The sequence below is a fragment of the Bidens hawaiensis genome, unplaced genomic scaffold (assembly GCF_021521415.1).
Source record: "Bidens hawaiensis isolate Kalapana, Puna unplaced genomic scaffold, B.hawaiensis_p1.1 tig00001087_1, whole genome shotgun sequence".
Classification (NCBI taxonomy): Eukaryota; Viridiplantae; Streptophyta; class Magnoliopsida; order Asterales; family Asteraceae; genus Bidens; species Bidens hawaiensis.
This window is the reverse complement of record NW_027491062.1, coordinates 1333490-1351399: the sequence shown is the minus strand read 5'-3', so window position 1 is coordinate 1351399 and position 17910 is coordinate 1333490. Positions and strand designations below refer to the sequence as shown.

General features: G+C 31.6%; 2 protein-coding genes across 3 annotated transcripts in view; one reads left to right on the top strand and one right to left on the bottom strand.

The window, feature by feature from the left end:
• LOC143558436 (nicotinate N-methyltransferase 1-like) overlaps positions 1-16909 on the bottom strand; it is an 80163-nt gene extending 63254 nt beyond the window's left edge. Inside the window, exons 1-4 of one of the 2 annotated variants that reach the window (XM_077047283.1) lie at positions 16487-16909; positions 15000-15424; positions 14833-14897; positions 13983-14322 (exon numbers count right to left, since the gene is read on the bottom strand). In XM_077047283.1, coding sequence (XP_076903398.1) covers positions 14026-14322; positions 14833-14897; positions 15000-15424; positions 16487-16764 — 1065 coding nt within the window. In that variant the 5' untranslated portion in view covers positions 16765-16909 and the 3' untranslated portion in view covers positions 13983-14025. Of the gene's footprint in view, positions 1-13982; positions 14323-14832; positions 14898-14999; positions 15425-16486 lie in introns of those variants that run through there. The other variant, XM_077047278.1, reaches the window with a different exon arrangement.
• Positions 2742-4100, top strand: LOC143557110 (calmodulin-binding protein 60 D-like). Its single transcript, XM_077046264.1, has 3 exons — positions 2742-3401; positions 3484-3555; positions 3658-4100. Exons 1-3 carry the CDS (start codon positions 2802-2804, stop codon positions 4066-4068), a joined length of 1083 nt encoding a protein of 360 aa, XP_076902379.1. The 5' UTR covers positions 2742-2801; the 3' UTR covers positions 4069-4100.
• Positions 16910-17910: the final 1001 nt, after the last annotated feature.

Genomic DNA, 17910 nt, shown 5'->3' with positions numbered 1-17910 from the left:
ATTGATATATGAAAAATTAAAAATTTAAGTATTTAACTTTAAAATTTTCTTATCTTTATAATCAAAATATAACTTCTTGATCTAAAATTCTTAAATGGGTTAACAGGTCAACCCACTTTTTAACGGTTCAAATTCGGGTTGACCCATTTTTAAGCGTGTCGGGTTTGAGTTGACATGTTTAAGAAAATGGGTCATGTTAGCGACTCAAACATATATTTTTTCATGTCGGGTTTGGGTCATGTCAGAAATTGACACTCCTAGTTGAGTCCCCTTCCCCAAGCCTCCTTCCCTCCAATTTTACTATTATTATTATTATTATTATGAACAATCAAAGTTTTTTTTATCATTTTTATCTCATGTCTCAAGTGAGACTAGATACCACAGTCATTTGATCTTGTAATCAAGCTACGTACCATTGTTACTAAATCAAATTAGTGGTTATTTCCTCCAAACTTTTCTTAGCATCTTTTCTATTAAATCTTTTGTAGGTTAGTATTTAGAAAATTAATTGTTACAATTATTGTTGTTGTTGTAAGAGCACACGAGTGAAGTACATGGGAGCATTGGTGACACCAACACATAGTAGGAACACCGTCTTCCTGTTCAAAATGGAGAATGGAATGACTCTGTGCGCTCTAATTACGATTATTTTAATTGTCTTTTTTTTGGCTCTTGTATTAGAACTTAATATTAATTTTATATTATTCTTTTTTGTTTCAAAACGTGTTGTTCTATACACGTAAATCAGCCCAAGCCAAACATTATTCTTTTAATACCATTACTTATTATTTCTATGAATTTTAGTGGTTATTTTGCATTATTTTAATTTTTAGTTAGTAAAGTACGTATTATTTTAAAATTACAGCTTTGATAGCACTTAAGCCACAACCTTTTTTTTTAATTAAAATTAAATATTTTGGTTAACTAAATTATAATGTCGTCAATAAAAAAAAGTTAATTAGCATGTAATCAAATGGCTTGTACTATCAAGGTGTGTGAAAACATGTTTCTTCGAAGTAATTAAGATTGAGTTTTAGTCTAGTAGTAAATTAAGATGTAAATTAATTAATATCTTTAGAGGTTGGGTGAGTTAAAATGTAATTAAAAAGCATGTAGTCTAGTGGCATTAAAATGTGAGGTGCCAACATGTGTGGATAAATGTAATTTTCCTTTGTGGTTGAGGGTTCTTCAAAGTACTAATTAAGACAAACCTATATGTAGATTAAATAAAAAGTAATAAACTATAAATGTGAAGTGGGCCATATGGTGTGGGAAGCTTGTAATTTTCCGGGAAATTTAGGTAGCAAGTACCGGCGACATATCGTAATTATGAAAATAAAAGTAAAATAAATTTTAGCAAATTAACCCTTGACACTTATATATGCTATATATATCCATCTTTGATTTATTATCTTCTTCATGTTTCTTTCATCAACCCTTATTTAGAAGAACATACAATTTGTTAATTCAGAAGCTCCAACATATATTATTCTCTTTGTTCCTTAATTACAAGTTACAATAATCTCCTTCAAGCATTCATATATAGCATTCAAACCCTAAAAACATTTAACCAGATCCAAACCCTTTGATCATCTTATCATCAACTAGCTAGCTCTTTCCAAATCTTCAAAGCTTGAGGCACGAACCGGTATAATTTTATTAAGATATATCTAAAAACCTTACATTTTCATCAAGATAAAGTTCTTATACAACATTAGCATACATAATCTTGAACTGTTTTATTCTCAGGTTGGAGGTTGCTTTTGATTTGGACTAACAAGTAACAACATGAACACTTATTATCAGAATCTTCAATATGTGAGTTTTTCTTCTCTCTTTCATTAACAATATAAAGTCTCAAACAGATGTTAACAAATTAAATCCAACCGAGTTATAAATAAAACAAAATTCAGTAGAAAATTAGGGCATTAGTTGGACTGTGTGTGTGTGTCTGTGTGTGTTTGAATATGTGTACCTTATAATAATTCTTATAATAATTAAGAATCATGTCGGGAAAAAGGTTGTTTCATTGCATATTCCAGGTGCATGTGTGTACTCTTTGCATTGAAGGTTTATGCTGTTAAGTTTATTTGAAAATGGAAGTTAACAAATTTCATCAATTATTATTTAGAAAAAAGTTATTGTTATGAACTTATGATTGATGTTTCAGCTTTAGTTCAAATGCCGGCTTCATCAATTATTCATCTCACATTCTTTAGGACATTTTATTAGTTTATTTGGAATTTTCTGTAATAAGATACTTTGGTATTCTTTTTGCAACCTTCCAATGATCAATCAAATCGATTTATTACTATTTTAATAATCATATGTTTGTTTACAATAAAATCTGTTTGTATAGGTTCCATACAAATTAAAATCAAAATCAAAATCAAAATCAATATATTAGTTTTAATATTAGATCAATCATTTCGATATTTAACGAGTAAAACTAGTTTATCAACAAAATATTGTATTATTTAAGCTTAAAAAGGAAATTTAACTAACAAGTCAAGAAAAATTCAAAATAATGTTATAATTAATTTTAAACTAAAGCGAGACACTCCATGTTCACTTGTCAGTTGTATTTAAAGATTGTCTGTCCTACACACCATGTCAATATATGGAAAAGAAACAAATATTATATTTTGTGTTATATGTTAAGGTATGAACTGAAGTCACATGTTAAAAAGATGTATATTATATAATCTAACATTTTTAGAACATGATCACGTGGTAAAAAAAATACTTAGCAGGATTATGAGGCATCAGCAAGTTCAAACTTACCAAGAACTTTTAAGTTGATGTTTTCAAAGGAAGTTGCTTCTCCGGTGTTCACCGGACAAATTATCTCGGGAAAAGCCAGTAGTTATGGTGGGAATGAGCCCATCAAAGTCATCCTAGTTGACGGTAACACACAAGAAACCATCACCACCGGCCAAGTAGCCTCAGCAAAGGTGAAGATTGTTCTTCTCCCCGGAGATTATTGTGGGTCCACCACAAGAGAGTTTAAGTCAAAAATTGTGACTCATTGGATAAAAAAGAAAAACATTCTTCAAGGTAGCTTATGTATCGATCTTAAACGTGGTTGTGTGACGATCGGTGAAATCAAATTTAAAAATGATAGAAATGCTATTAAGAATGTTAAATTTCGGTTAGGTGCAATGGTGGTCAATTGTCCCTACGAGGTCCAAGAAGCTATAACACGTCCATTTGATGTTAAGGATCATCGTAATTTACCCAAGACCTTAAGACGGTTGTCACTAGAGGATAATGTAGGTAGATTGAAGAACATATCAAAAAAGAGCTCAAGCAAGATCCAAATGCGTCTCAAGAACAAAGGAATTGTGACCGTGGCGCAACTTCTCAAAATGCACTCTTCAAACCCTTGTGAACTCCAAGAGGTAGCTACTAGCTAGTATACTTATTCCTTTTAAAACAGTGCATTAGATATGTATAGAAATCTTAAATATTTGAACCATATAGATATGTGGTATTAAAGGCAAAAGGTGGGAGGAATTGGTGAATCATGCAAAAACAAGCCTCAAAGAAAATATGGTATGTCTCACTTTAACATATGATATTTGTCACACGCACTTAATATTTATCAAACTTTTTAACAATCCTAATGGGTTAAAAATTCTTGTGTATGTTTTGTAGTGCATTGAATCTATCTCCCAACAATCAAACATTGCGGCATCCGTTGAATATGATCATGATAGCATTGAGTTTAACAATCATGATCATGATAGCATTGAGACGTTTGACAATCATGATCATGATATCATTGAGTTTGACGACAATTGTTATAAACCTCATCCATGTGAAGAGCAATTTGGTACATCAATGGAAATAGATCAGAGTTTTTCGATTGATGATATAGAAATATCCAGTTTTGATTTGTTCAAGCCATGTCTAGCCAGTCAAGAAGGAGCAATGATTGGTGCATGGGCTATGGTTGGCAATCGTGTTCAAGAGAAAGTTGTTAAGGCTAAAAAGAGATGGATGAAACTGCGTGTGTTGTCGATTGTGATTTTCAAGAAGGTCAGGGTGTGTGGAATGTGGGTGTGATCCTAGTTGGGTACGTTTTGGTAGGTATTTTAAATGAAATACATATTATATTGAGTTTGATACGAATTTAATGTAAATAAACGCTTAAGTCTCGGTATAATGGGGAAATACCACAATACTTTAGCTGGTGGCCCATTTTTCGTCACATCGTCATCATATTCGTCATTTTCATTTTTACGCTTGTACCTTGATTCACCACATGTAAAACACGTATGAGCTTTTTCAAACTGATTTCTGTACAACATACAATCATTCGGACATGCGTGTATTCTTTCAACCTCTAATTCCATTGGGCACAATAGTTTATTAGCTTGGTATACGGATATAGGTAACTCGTTGTCTTTGGGGAGCATGTCATGCAATAACTCTAACAAACATGTAAAACTATTATCACTCAAACTATAGTTTGTCTTTAAGTTAAAGAGTCTCAACACAGCGCTAAGCTTAGAATATTTTTGGCAACCAACATATGTCACACCCCGACTTAGGGCCTAGGCGTGTGACCACAAGTTGGTACCTATTTTGTAAATATATCAGAGTTTATGGGTTAATTTTAGCGGAAGACTTCAGTTTGAATATAATATTAATTTATATTGAAAATTTACTCGGGAATTAAATACCCGAGTATTGGTTTACAAAAGATATGTTTTCATATTACAAAGATTATATATCAAAAACGGAGCCATCTTGTACGCTCTTCTATCTTCATATAGACTCCGATCCTTGCTAATGCCACTCATGCTTAATTACCTACAATGGGTTGGAAAAATACGTCAGCTATATGCTGGTGAACACGTATGACTCAATAAAACATTTTGAATGACGATTACAATACAAATGTAGTTTTCTTGACAATCTCAGCGGAAGCATTTCTACTTCCGGTATATGTACCACTGCCCTACACACACAACGGTATTCCCCGAGCCAAACGGCCCTAAACTGAGAACTGGTCATGACCGTTTAAGCTCACGGCTTCATTGCCTTTGATTGATTGATTGAGCTTTAACAGTTATGTTTGGATCCATACACATGCGAATTCGGTCTGAGTTGATATTATTCTCTACTTTGTATTATAACGTTTTAGAGATTTCATTATCTCATATGGACATTGATTGACTCGTTAAGACAAACACCCGTTTGTCTTATTAAGTATAAATATGTTTTGACTGATTAAAAAGGTTGACGTATTCACCTGTACCGTTAGTGTTGGAAAACCTTGACTGATTGATTGATTGTGAATGATACTTAACCTATACATAAATAGGTTCGTATGAATGTTTTGAATGATGTTAAGCTATGATTGTAAGCTTAACCTTGAAATCGTTTATCTTTGATTGTGAATGAAAAGACTTGGTTTTATGTGACGTTTGATATAGCATGCTTTGGCCTAATAGGTTCAACACGTTGGTAAGTTTCTCCAGGTAAGTAAACGGGTCCCTCGGTTGATTGAGATTTGTAAGAATTACTTTTCCTTAGGCAAGAAACTTACTACTAGTGATATCCCCCTTCCAGTTACTACATGCCCGTCAAAATATTTCTTTTGTTTAACATTACTTCATCATGAAGTAACGTTTATGAAAACATGATTGTGAATGATTTGTAAAATACGATCAAGGTTAAAGGCCATAGCCTCGATTGATAATCTAAGCTATAATTCAAATAACTTAAACGTAACCCCTACCTTAACGCGGATACTTAGATTGATAATAAGAAAAAGGGCAGGATCTTGATCTATTTGCTTATATGATTGCTACTTGATTATAACTTCGTTTCTTGCACGAACTTCGAGAAAATGGCACGTCGGCTTGCTACGGCAACGGGGCACGCTTTCCAATGCTATGTGTGTGTAAAGTGAGGTGTGTTTGGGATGAATGGAGCTCATGCCCGTCACCCCCCTTTTATAGCCAAAATTGGACCCCACCGCGGTACGCGATGGGTTCCTTTGGACCTGTTGCGTACCGCGGCGCCGCAATAATACGCCGCCTTATGCGGTGATGACACGTGGCCTGTCACAATGTGCCACGTGTTGACACGTCGTTGGACACGTGTCCACCAACTCAGCATGCCCATCGCGCTACGCGATGGGTTGATTGTTACCCCGTCGCGTACCGCGGTGAGACAAAGTTTTCAGAATTTACATTTTTAGTCCCTATACTTTCTAAGTTAGTATATTAGGCCTAAATTATAAAGAGGGTAAACGACGCGGTGTTACAACATATAACGGCTTTTCCGCGTCAGCAAATATCTGTTGTAGTTTTTCTTGTTCAGTGTCACAAGCATTAGTTTCCAAATCATTGAACATGCCATTTAAATTATCATTCCCCTCGTTTAGATTATCACTGCCCTCATTAACGTTATAACTATCATGACTAATGTGCGGAGCATTGTTCTCGTCTATATAATTAGCGTCTAAATTCTTCGAAGTTGTGCTACTACTAGCAAGTGACTCCCCGTGTTTTGACCAACAAGTATAATTGAACACAAAACCATTTATCAACAAATGATACTCTATTTGTTTGATATCCTCGAATTCGGTAAATGTTTTGCATTCCATACAAGGACGTGAAATGGTTTCCTTTCCTTTTTTCACACGATCCTCTTGAGCAGCCTTGAGAAAACTTTTCATGCCAATCGCAAATCTTGGGTCAGTATATCTATTTCCATACATCCAACTATTAAGATCCATCTGAAATCAATAAACATAACCAGATATTATTTGAAATATGACATACAATATGGATAAATAAACCTATCTCCGTAAGTTTGCTTATAAATAGCAAGCTTGATAGAGTATATAGAAAGTTTCCGGTAAATTTGTCGGTTTTTTTTAACCAATCAAACTGTTAAAACGTTTAGTATATATATATCGTAATGAGATAGAACAATAAATAAACAATGCATTCGGACAGGGACAATCCAAAATTAATTGCATATGGTTGTAAATCTAAATTAATATGAATGTATGTAGATATATAGCAAATTAACAATTTAAATTAAATTAATTAAATCTAATAAGACGTGTAACTTCCTAAAAATTATAATCCTAAATGTGCCTTAAAGTAGGGCTGTCACTTTCACCCAAAACCCGACCCGTGAAAACCCGCACCCAAACTAACCTGAGAAAAGACAAACCTGATCTCAGATCGAAGTAATTCGGGTTGTTATTGGGTCTGATTTCCGAGTTTTGGGTCAACCCGAAGAACCTGAATAAACTTTTTGTTTTAAAACCTTGATTATTAGTAGGTTCAATTATGGTATATTCTATTTAATCGATTATATTTTTTTGGTTGATCTAATAACAAGTTTGATTATGGTACCTGCTTCCATTTTTAATCAATTGCAACAAAAAATAACATACTTAACAACTTCAAATGCGTTGAACAGGTTAGTTGATATACGTGATGTTTATACCGGTAGCCACTTTCTTAAAAATTTGTACATAATTGGGGTGTTCACGGTTCGGTTCATAACCGTGAAACTGCTCAACCGGTTATCGGTTTGGTTTCAAGGTTGGTTTTCTTTTTCAAGTTTCGGTCGGTCGGTCGGTTTTAATAATTTCAAATCGTCGCAAACGGTTTGATTTACGGTTTGTATAAAAAACCAACCGTATAAAACTGGACCGGATCATATAATTTAATTATATTTAATTTATAAATTTCTAATGTTATATGTGTCAATACATCTTAAATAAACAGTGTAATACATCTTAAATTATTATTTAATTAATATTATAGTAATTAAAGAATGGGTTGACCCAAATCCCAAACACTGTTAGTAACACATCGGCCTTTAAAGTGTTTTAATAAAATATAAAAATCTAAATCAATATATATCTTACACTTATACAAAATTGTAATTAAATAAGTTAAATTTTTACAAATTATTTAAACCCTAACATGTCTAAACCGTGAAGTTAAACCGGAACCAAACCGTAAGTAACGGTTTAGTTCGGTTCGGTTTAAAAGTTCAACAATTTGGTTTTGATTTGTAAGAGTCAAAAACCGTTACCAACGGTTCGGTTCACGATTTGACCCAAAAACCGCATAAATCAGACCGTGAACACCCCTTATACATAATACTTTAAAGTTTCTTGGAAAAAATAATTATTGTACCATTAACCTATATGTGAAAAGGATTCAAAGAAATAATAAGAATGGAAAACGTACCTTGAATTACAGAACCTTCACTTTAATTTGCAGAATGAATGAAACCAAAATCTAGCAACATATATGTTTTAAATATAGAAACAGGATCAAATACATTTTATTTTTAGCATGAAAACGGTGAGAACCAATTTGTTGTTATGATTAGGTTTATTTTTATAGGTGTTTGCTGCTATTTTTTGTTTGTATTTGCTAATTTTCGATTATGAGACGTTATAAGTATTTGCTTATTTATATTTTGTTGTTATTATTAGATGTTTTCTTTTGCTGTTATAAGTATTTGCTGGTATATGCTGTTATTATTTTGTTCTTGATTTTGATTCTTTTGTTGTAGTTTTTAGGTTCTTTTCTTTGTTATTATAAGTCATTGTTTATGTAGATTAGTATTGTAGTTGGTATTGTTTCTTACGCTCGCATTTTTAAATAAATTGGCATTATTTTCTACGTACTCATGTTAAGATCAAAATGTACATGAACATTCCCCTTTAAATATATATACTTTTTAATTTTTTAAAATACTTTTGTTTAAATTTTAAATTCTAAAAGGATACATATAGATATATCATAATTATTGATATAGAAAAGAATGCATGATGATTTTCTTTGTTTAAATATTTTACGTTTAATATTTAATATATTAATAAAAAGTAATAAACCTAATATGATTTTCTTTAAATGAAAATTATCAGATTTTCCGTCCAATATATAAATAAGAACGGTTCTTATAAATTATTTAATTTAAGAAATGGGTTTAAATATCAAATTTGGCATTCCATCAAATAAGACTGTTTTAAATATTATACTATTTAATTTAAAAAATCAAAATAAATATTCAAATATGACGTTTTAACTTTAGGAATCAATTGAGACGATTATCAAATAAGACGATTCCAGTAAATAACAGTAAATTATTTAATTAAAAAAATTGGTTTGAATCTCAAAAGTATTTTTCTCAAAACCGTCTTAAAAGGTTTTCACAAACCGTCTTATTTGATGTTTTTTTACTAGTGCATATTACCCCTTGAAATCATATAATTACCAAATTAACACAAAAAAAAGGATTTCATATTATTTTTTTTACAAGTTGCGTTTTTATTATGATTTTGAGTTTAGGGTTTAGGTTTCGGGTTTAAGGTTTTAGGTTTCGGGTTTAAGGTTTTAGGTTTTCGAGTTTCGGGTTTATTTTGTAAAAGATAATGAGGTAAAATAAGGATATTATAAATATATATACTATTAAAATAAAAAAAATGATATTATAAATATTTACAATATTAATACTTAAAAAAATAAATTAATAGTAATACTTGATAGTTTTTAATTTGATATATGTAGTGGAGATTATTAAGTGAAAAAAATGTTGTAGGGACTAATATGTATATAAATAATGTTAAGAGGTAATAATAATTTATCTAATAAGTTAAGGGGGGTGTATATTTAGTAAAAATAGTGTAAAAGGGGGTACGTTTAGCCGCACCCTTTGATAATCATATGTTTGCAGGGGCGCCCCTATAGTTATGTCGGGTGAAGCTAAGGCTTTAGGCCCCTGATTAAAAAGTTTAAAATTGTATATATGTACCAAAAAAGGATATTAAAATTAGTTTAATGAGAAAACACCATAAGTAGTTGTTGCTCCAGTGGCTGAGGTACAAGGCTTCCGCCTTTGAAAGGTTTTCTAGACCCGGGTTCGATTCTATTATGATGCAAGAATTTTTTTTTAAAGTTTTTTCTTTGTTCATGGTTTATTGAATGGGATTCTAATTTTTCCCTAGGCCATGTTTATACAACTTTTTTTCATTGTTGTTGGGAAATGTAGAAGAGAGTTTGGTGCTTTATATATTCCTTTTATTTGTATTATATAAATCAAATTCCTTTTCAAAACATTGGAAAAAAATTTTAATTTAATGTATGAAACACTGAAGTCGTTTAATTTATAAATTCTATAATTTCACCTCTCTAACTTACAGTAAGTCCCCGAATTTTTTTATTTTTTATTTGCTTTAGGCCCCTAAAATGGTTGGGCCGCTACTATATGTTTGTTTACAATAAAACTATAAATAAATTAAAAAAGTAACTAGTCAGAAGAATTTTGCTGTTTGTATAGGTTCCATACAAATCAAAATCAATATATTAGTTTTAATTTTAAATCAGGTCATTTCTGTATTTATTGAGTAAAACTAGTTTATCAGCAAAATACTGTAATAGTATTACTTAAGCTTAAAAAAAATTTAACTAATAAGTCAATTAAGAAAATACAAAATAATGTTATTATTAATTTTAAAATAAAGCGATCAAGACACTCCATGTTATTATTAATTTTAAAATAAAGCGATCAAGCGAACTTTTAAGTTGATGTTTTCAAAGGAAATTGCTTCTCCGGTGTTCACCAGACAAATTATCTTGGAAAAAGCCGGTAGTTATGGTGGAAATGAGCCCATCAAAGTCATCCTAGTTGACGGTAACACACAAGAAACCATCACCACCGGGCAAGTAGCCTCAGCAAAGGTGAAGATTGTTCTTCTCCCCGGAGATTATTGTGGGTCCACCACAAGAGAGTTTAAGTCAAAAAATGTGACTCATTGGATAAATAAGAAAAACATTCTTCAAGGTGGCTTATGTATCGATCTAAAACGTGGTTGTGTGACGATCGGTGAAATCAAATTTAAAAATGATAGAAATGCTACTAAGAATGTTAAATTTCGGTTAGGTGCAATGGTGGTCAATTGTCCCTACGAGGTCCAAGAAGCTATAACACGTCCATTTGATGTTAAGGATCATCGTAATTTACCCAAGACCTTAAGACGGTTGTCACTAGAGGATAATGTAGGTAGATTGAAGAACATATCAAAAAAGAGCTCAAGCAAGATCCAAATGCGTCTCAAGAACAAAGGAATTGTGACCGTGGCGCAACTTCTCAAAATGCACTCTTCAAACCCTTGTGAACTCCAAGAGGTAGCTACTAGCTAGTATACTTATTCCTTTTAAAACAGTGCATTAGATATGTATAGAAATCTTAAATATTTGAACCATATAGATATGTGGTATTAAAGGCAAAAGGTGGGAGGAATTGGTGAATCATGCAAAAACAAGCCTTAAAAGAAAATATGGTATGTCTCACTTTAACATATGATATTTGTCACACACACTTAATATTTATCAAACTTTTTAACAATCCTAATGGGTTAAAAATTCTTGTGTATGTTTTGTAGTGCATTGAATCTATCTCCCAACAATCAAACATTGCGGCATCCGTTGAATATGATCATGATAGCATTGAGTTTAGCAATCATGATCATGATATCATTGAGTTTGACGACAATTGTTATAAACCTCATCCATGTGAAGTTGAGCATTTTGGTACTTCAATGGAAATAGATCTAAGTTTTTCGATTGATGACATAGAAGTATCCAGTTTTGATTTGTTCGAGCCAGGTCAAGCCAGTCAAGAAGCAATTATTGGTGCATGGGCTATGGTTGGCAATCGTGTTCAAGAGAATGTTGTCAAGGCTAAAAAGAGATGGATGAAACTGTGTGTGTTGTCGATTGTGATTTTCAAGAAGGTCAGGGTGTGTGGAATGTGGGTGTGACCCTAGTTGGGTACGTTTTGGTAGGTATTTTAAATTAAGTACATATTATATTGTGTTTGATGTGAATTTAATGTAACTGAAATTTATACTTTACAACATGTAATCGTTTGTATCACATTTCGTATAGATTATTTAATTAAAAATTAAGTCTACATTTACATTTTACAATCACTCAATAATTACTTACAAAAATATGAATGCAAAACCTCCTACTAAAAATGCTTTTAGCCTTTTAGGCAAGCCTCGTACCGGACTACCGGTCTTCATGTTTGGGAAAGAAAAGATAAGAAAATTTTTATTTTTTCATTCTTGAGTTTTTTTTTAAGGAAAAGAAACAGAACGGAAAGAAAAGAAAAGTTGGACCTTTTTTCCTCCAAAACTTTCCAGCCAAATATGGCATGATTATGAAGGAAAAGTTTACACCTATTACAATATTACTAATTTACCATATCTCAATTATCTATTTCATGTTGCTATGAGGACATAATTGTAAAGTTATAATTTTTTTCCTATATTTTCCTACCGATTTAACTCAAGAATATAATTAACACTTTCTTTTCTTTTATTTTATTTTAAATCGAGAATTCCTCTTTTCTTCCACTATTCAATCTTATCATATTTTTTTTTCTTGTATTTTGAACCCGAGAATGTAGTTAGTGGGCCTGTCAACACACATGACACATAGGTAGATCAGCCCAATGTCTTTTGAGGTAACATGAATCACATATGTGATTTTCGACTTTCGAGTACAATTATATGATTTCCTATGTAAAAATACTTTTATTATAGTTTAGGATATTTATCTTTTTTCTGTTAAGATTTTGATGCTAACATGTTTAGTAATTAGTATTCTCAAATTTAATATATCAAAAAGTTATATTATATAAAATATCAGAAAGTTATATTTGAATTTGAAGTAAAATAAATGCATCAAAGTGTATAAATAATGACATACATTTACTAGCAGCAGTGAACGATGGGTGGCGGTGTAGGCGGAGTAACCGTTCATATCTCCACTTAAAGTGGATTGAAGAACTGGTGCCGCTCCATGCATTATAGGTTGTACGCTATGCATCATATCACCCAATAAAATTGAATAGTAACTTACCCTCACATATTATCTGCCTTTTAATATACGTAACAATATTTAAATTATTAAAAGAATATTTTGCTATACAGAATGTTGAATGTGTTGTTTTTCATTTTCTTGGGCTTCTCTATGGGTTTCTAATTTCTTACTGGGCCTTTCTTGTTTTCATTTTTGTAGTAGTATACAATTTTATATTTAGGCTCTTTCTGAGTTTCTGATATGTGTTTTAACCAAGTAAGCCAACGAGTAAGTCCATATGGGCTTGTAATCACTACATCGTCAAAATTAAATAAGAAAGTCCATATTTAGTCCTAGCAGGGTTTCAAGAGGTAGGGCCCTGACTGGGGTCGAGCAGTAGTTTTTACTAAATTTTATTAGAAAACTAAAGTTTAAACAAATCAAGTTTCATTTGAGTCGAGTTTCATTCTAATCGAGTCAAGTTTTCATTCTAATCTAATTGAATCGAGTTTTCATTCTAATCGAATCAAGTTTTCATTCGAGTCGAATTTCATTTAAGTCGAATCGAGTTAACTTCGATTCGATTCGTTTCAATTCAATTCGATTTGAGTTTCATTTCGATTCGATCCTTTCATTTTGATTCGAGCATTCTTCAAGAATATGATTCAGACCGATTTTCATGCCTTTTGCCATAATCGATTACCTTCGGCCCGTTCTACCATTATGATGAGTTCTGGGCCGTAACTATTCTATTTTCTTGTTTTTACACGGTCCGAACGTCCCTCATTCGTCCCGATTCATTCCAAACAACTTGTTTATGTTCAAGTTTACGTTTTTCATACATGTGCCTTTCTTTAGCTCGGATTGGATCCGGGTTTGAAGGAGAGTGTTTGTGTGTGTTTTTGAGTGTGTGAATGCAAATGTGGAAATGAGTGTTTAGGGTTTTAGAGATGTTTAAGGGTGTTTAAATATCTCCAAGCCCATAAACTTAAGGCTCATCACCATCTCTTATTCCATCTTTTATTGTCCAGACCCACATTATATTATTATTTAACTTATCTAAATAATAGCACGCCATTAGATAAACGAAATTCTTTCATTTATTATTATCAAAGGATGTTACACATAGTCATACAACAAAAAGTTGAAATAAAAAAGCTTATCATTTTTTAAACTCAATGAGAGTAAAATAGTCAACATAAATAGCTCTGAAACTCGTAAAACCAACCAACTTTCCAAGTTCACGATACCCGTCTTCAGTCCGATGTTTGCCATTAGCACGGTACATGGTCATCACAAATATGTCAGCTCCGAGCAAGGCTCGGGTACATGGAGTATCATCAGTATGGTAGGGCAACACCGACTCACATACAATCAACTTACCTCCATCTGGAATTGCTTTAAAACAATTTATCATAATTCGTTTTACTTCGTCATCAGTAAATATTGATAGTATCCACTACAAAAAAAAAAACAAAACAAAACAACAAAAAAAGAAAACAACCATAAATAATTTGCTTAATTTAGATATAACAGATTTTAATTTATTTACATATATAGTAATAATCAACTTTCTAAAACCATAAATTGTTTAATTTCGAATAGTGATAGTTAAGCCTTAAACTCATAATTATCATTTATTTTAAAAGTAATTTAATTTAGACACAATTTGGCCATGGAGTATACATTCACATGCATTAACTCCGGATAGGTACCACATCACATACTTACCCCATTTCACTCTGCTACACCCTAAGAAAATTGTTTAACCTCTTTTACCAATCTTTATTTAATATTTAATGTAAATTAATTCTTAAATCAATATGTGCGTATCTTTAAAGCCCATTAACATGTTAATCCACTGTACCTTTAACGTCCACTAGCCCATGAAATGAGTGTATGTCACACGTTAACCATTACCAACTTGTCTTTAATGTCCTAAACATTAAAGTATACCCATGGTCCTTACCTTCATAAAAATTGCATCACCGTTGGGAATGAAGTTGAGCATGTCACCACCAACTTGTGTCACACCTGCACACAAAACATGTTCACATGTTTACTCTTTTGTGTTTGTGGTGGTGTTTTATGTGTATGAAATATAAATATCACATGGTATATATACATGTCACTGACCATCTACTTTTGGAGCCTTTGCAACCACCTCAGGCAAGTCGAAATTAACACCTTCTTTAATATGAGTATGCTTCTCTAGAATCATCCTCAGGCTATCCCCTGCACTACCACCAACATCTACCAATCGTTCGACGCCGTTAAACCCATCGTAACTTTCTAGAATCGGCTTCATAAAGTCAGCGGATAACCCGGACATTGCCCTTTGCATAAGTTCGTTCATCTCCGGGTTCTTCCCATACATCACGTACGCAGTTTCACCACCATTCGCCTTCACGAAAGGCTCTGTGGACGAATCCAACACCGCCTCGTGCACCATTGGCCACGTCTTCATCAACTCGTCCTGGTGGTGTTGTAGAACGTATGAACCGTACGACATGCCATTTCCATTCGTCACTAGCGTCTTTCCAACATCCGTCAACGAGTATCTTTCGTAACACGTACGTACACAAGCAAAAATATTAGTTTTTGTATGTTTGTAGATTTTCTTATGAGTTGCTTTCAGAATCGGACCAGACATCAAAACCGAAAGTCCTACCGGGTCACAGGACCGGATGACATGATAATATAGAAAATATTGTTATCAACTAGGAATATTATTTTTGTACGTTTGTATCTTATGAGTTGTTTCCAGAATCAGACAGAACATCAAACCGACGGTACTACTAGGCCCCAGGACCGGATAACATGATAATACAGAAAATATTGTTCTTATTTTATTATTGATTAAAAAAGAACTCCTCTTTTAAAAGATAACTAGATAACTAATAATGAAGAATTTTTTATTTAATTAAAAAAATGTTTTAAACTTTTTTTTCTTTCATCCTTTTTTATATGTTGTTATTCTTTATCACAAAAAAAATATATAAAAATACAAAAAAAAATTAAAAAAACTCGTTGTAATGCATACATGCAATGCATCGGTTTTTTTATAATGCATATGCGTAATAGTGTGCATTTTAATATTTGAAATATTGTTGAATAACATATATGCAGTTGTTTTTATTGTATATTTACATTAGTTTTATATTATATACAAAAACTAAAAAAAATCGACATAGTGCATATGTGCATTAGTGTTGTATTATATATATGTGATAGTGTGTTTTGCATACAATTATTAGTGTTGTATTTGCATATTTTCAATAGTGTGTATTATATAATGCATTTGTGTTGAACTATATGCAATAAAACACTATTTTATATATGTGCATACACATTAATGCACATATGCATTACACCGACAATTTTTTTAAGGAACAATATTATCTTATTAGAATGAGGAAAGAAAGAAAAATCACAAAATATTATTTATAAAAAAGTTAAAAATAATTCTTTAGTACTTCTTTAGTTCTCTTTCTAAAAGGAATTCATATAGAAAAAATGATTATTTAGAGTACTTTTTTCAAAATCACGGTTGAAGTTGAAAAATGATGTAAAAATTGACTATTTTAGAAATTAACAAAGATAATAATAATATGTATATATACCTTCGTTCTAAAGCATGGATGTGTTCGTTAAAAACACCATAGCTGGTAAGCAAGCGAAGAATACGCTGAAGGTTTTCTGGATCACCGCAACCGGAAGGGAGAATACGGGTGAGGATCTCCGAGGCGGTGAGTGGCGTGTTTAAGCCGTTTTGCCATATGGAGTCCGCTACGTTGAGGCGAACAACCGCATTTAGTGACATAGGGACACTTGTCATGTTCACTAGCTCCATGAACGCCAGCCTCGCTTCTTTGCTGATGACTGCCTCTTGGCTATTCATTTTAGGCTACTTGCATTGAGGTGTTGATCGAATGTTGTCTATATATAGGATATGACGGGGGCTATTTAGTCTTTGCATTGAGGTAGATGTTGATCGAATGCTGTCTATATAGGACATGTGTTGTCACTTGTCGGTTGTAGTTAAATTTTGTGTATATACACCATGTATATGGAAAAGAGACACAAAATATAAAATTGTGTTATACTTATATATTAAGGTGTGAATTGAATTCATATGTTAATAAGATATAACTATCTATTTAATAAAGTAAGATAAGTTAGACACGTGTTACTTAAAGATTAACTCTTAGCTATTATTTCTCGCTCAAACTATTTTTTTTTATTTTTGGTGAAAACTTATATAAGTTGGTGTCATCAAAACTTATTATCACTTAATCTAATAACTAAATACCTAAATTTTAGAGATTAAAATTATGCGGATATTTATGTCAGTATAATAAAAATATTTATATTTTTAATGAAATCATATATACCTTTTTTTATTAAATCAATTATAAACACTTTTCAGTATAGGAGATAAATGTGGTAAAAAATAATTAACGATATTTATAGGTTTAAGAAGATAAAATCAAGAAAAAATTATGAATAAATATCAATTTTTATTCTTACGTATTCATTCAACTTCCATGGATCCATGAAATTCTCATCCATCTCTTTTAAATATGTGATACAAAAGCTTGATTCTGTTTTGCTAATTTTATATATGATATTCTCTTTTTATTTCATTTATAATGAAACATCTTATTATATGTTGTATCTTTTTCATGATTATGAAGAAACTGTGTGAGAATTGCACCACGTATACGTATGAATATTCCATTATAAAATATAATTTAAACTTATTAAAGTATTTAATATGATAAAATATAAGGTTTTTTTTTAATTTAATCATTTAATTTATATAGTTTAATTGTATTTCTTTTGAGCTTTCCATGCATTACACGAGTTTTAAAGCTAATATTATATTTTCTAACATTTTTATAACATATGATCACATGTTAAAAATATAACATAATGTTGAGCAATATAACAAAATATCAAGAAAAAAATACATGGTGTCAAGAAAAAAAACACAATTAATGACGAAAATAAACAAAAACACAATGATAAATAAAAAGACACAATG

Bases quoted from the DNA above. Each gene is read 5' to 3' on its own strand.
- LOC143557110 (XM_077046264.1), top strand. From the start codon at position 2,802: ATGTTTTCAAAGGAAGTTGCTTCTCCGGTGTTCACCGGACAAATTATC. The intron at 3,402-3,483 runs GTAGCTACTAGC...TGAACCATATAG, and splicing joins ACCCTTGTGAACTCCAAGAG to ATATGTGGTATTAAAGGCAA. The intron at 3,556-3,657 runs GTATGTCTCACT...TATGTTTTGTAG, and splicing joins CAAGCCTCAAAGAAAATATG to TGCATTGAATCTATCTCCCA.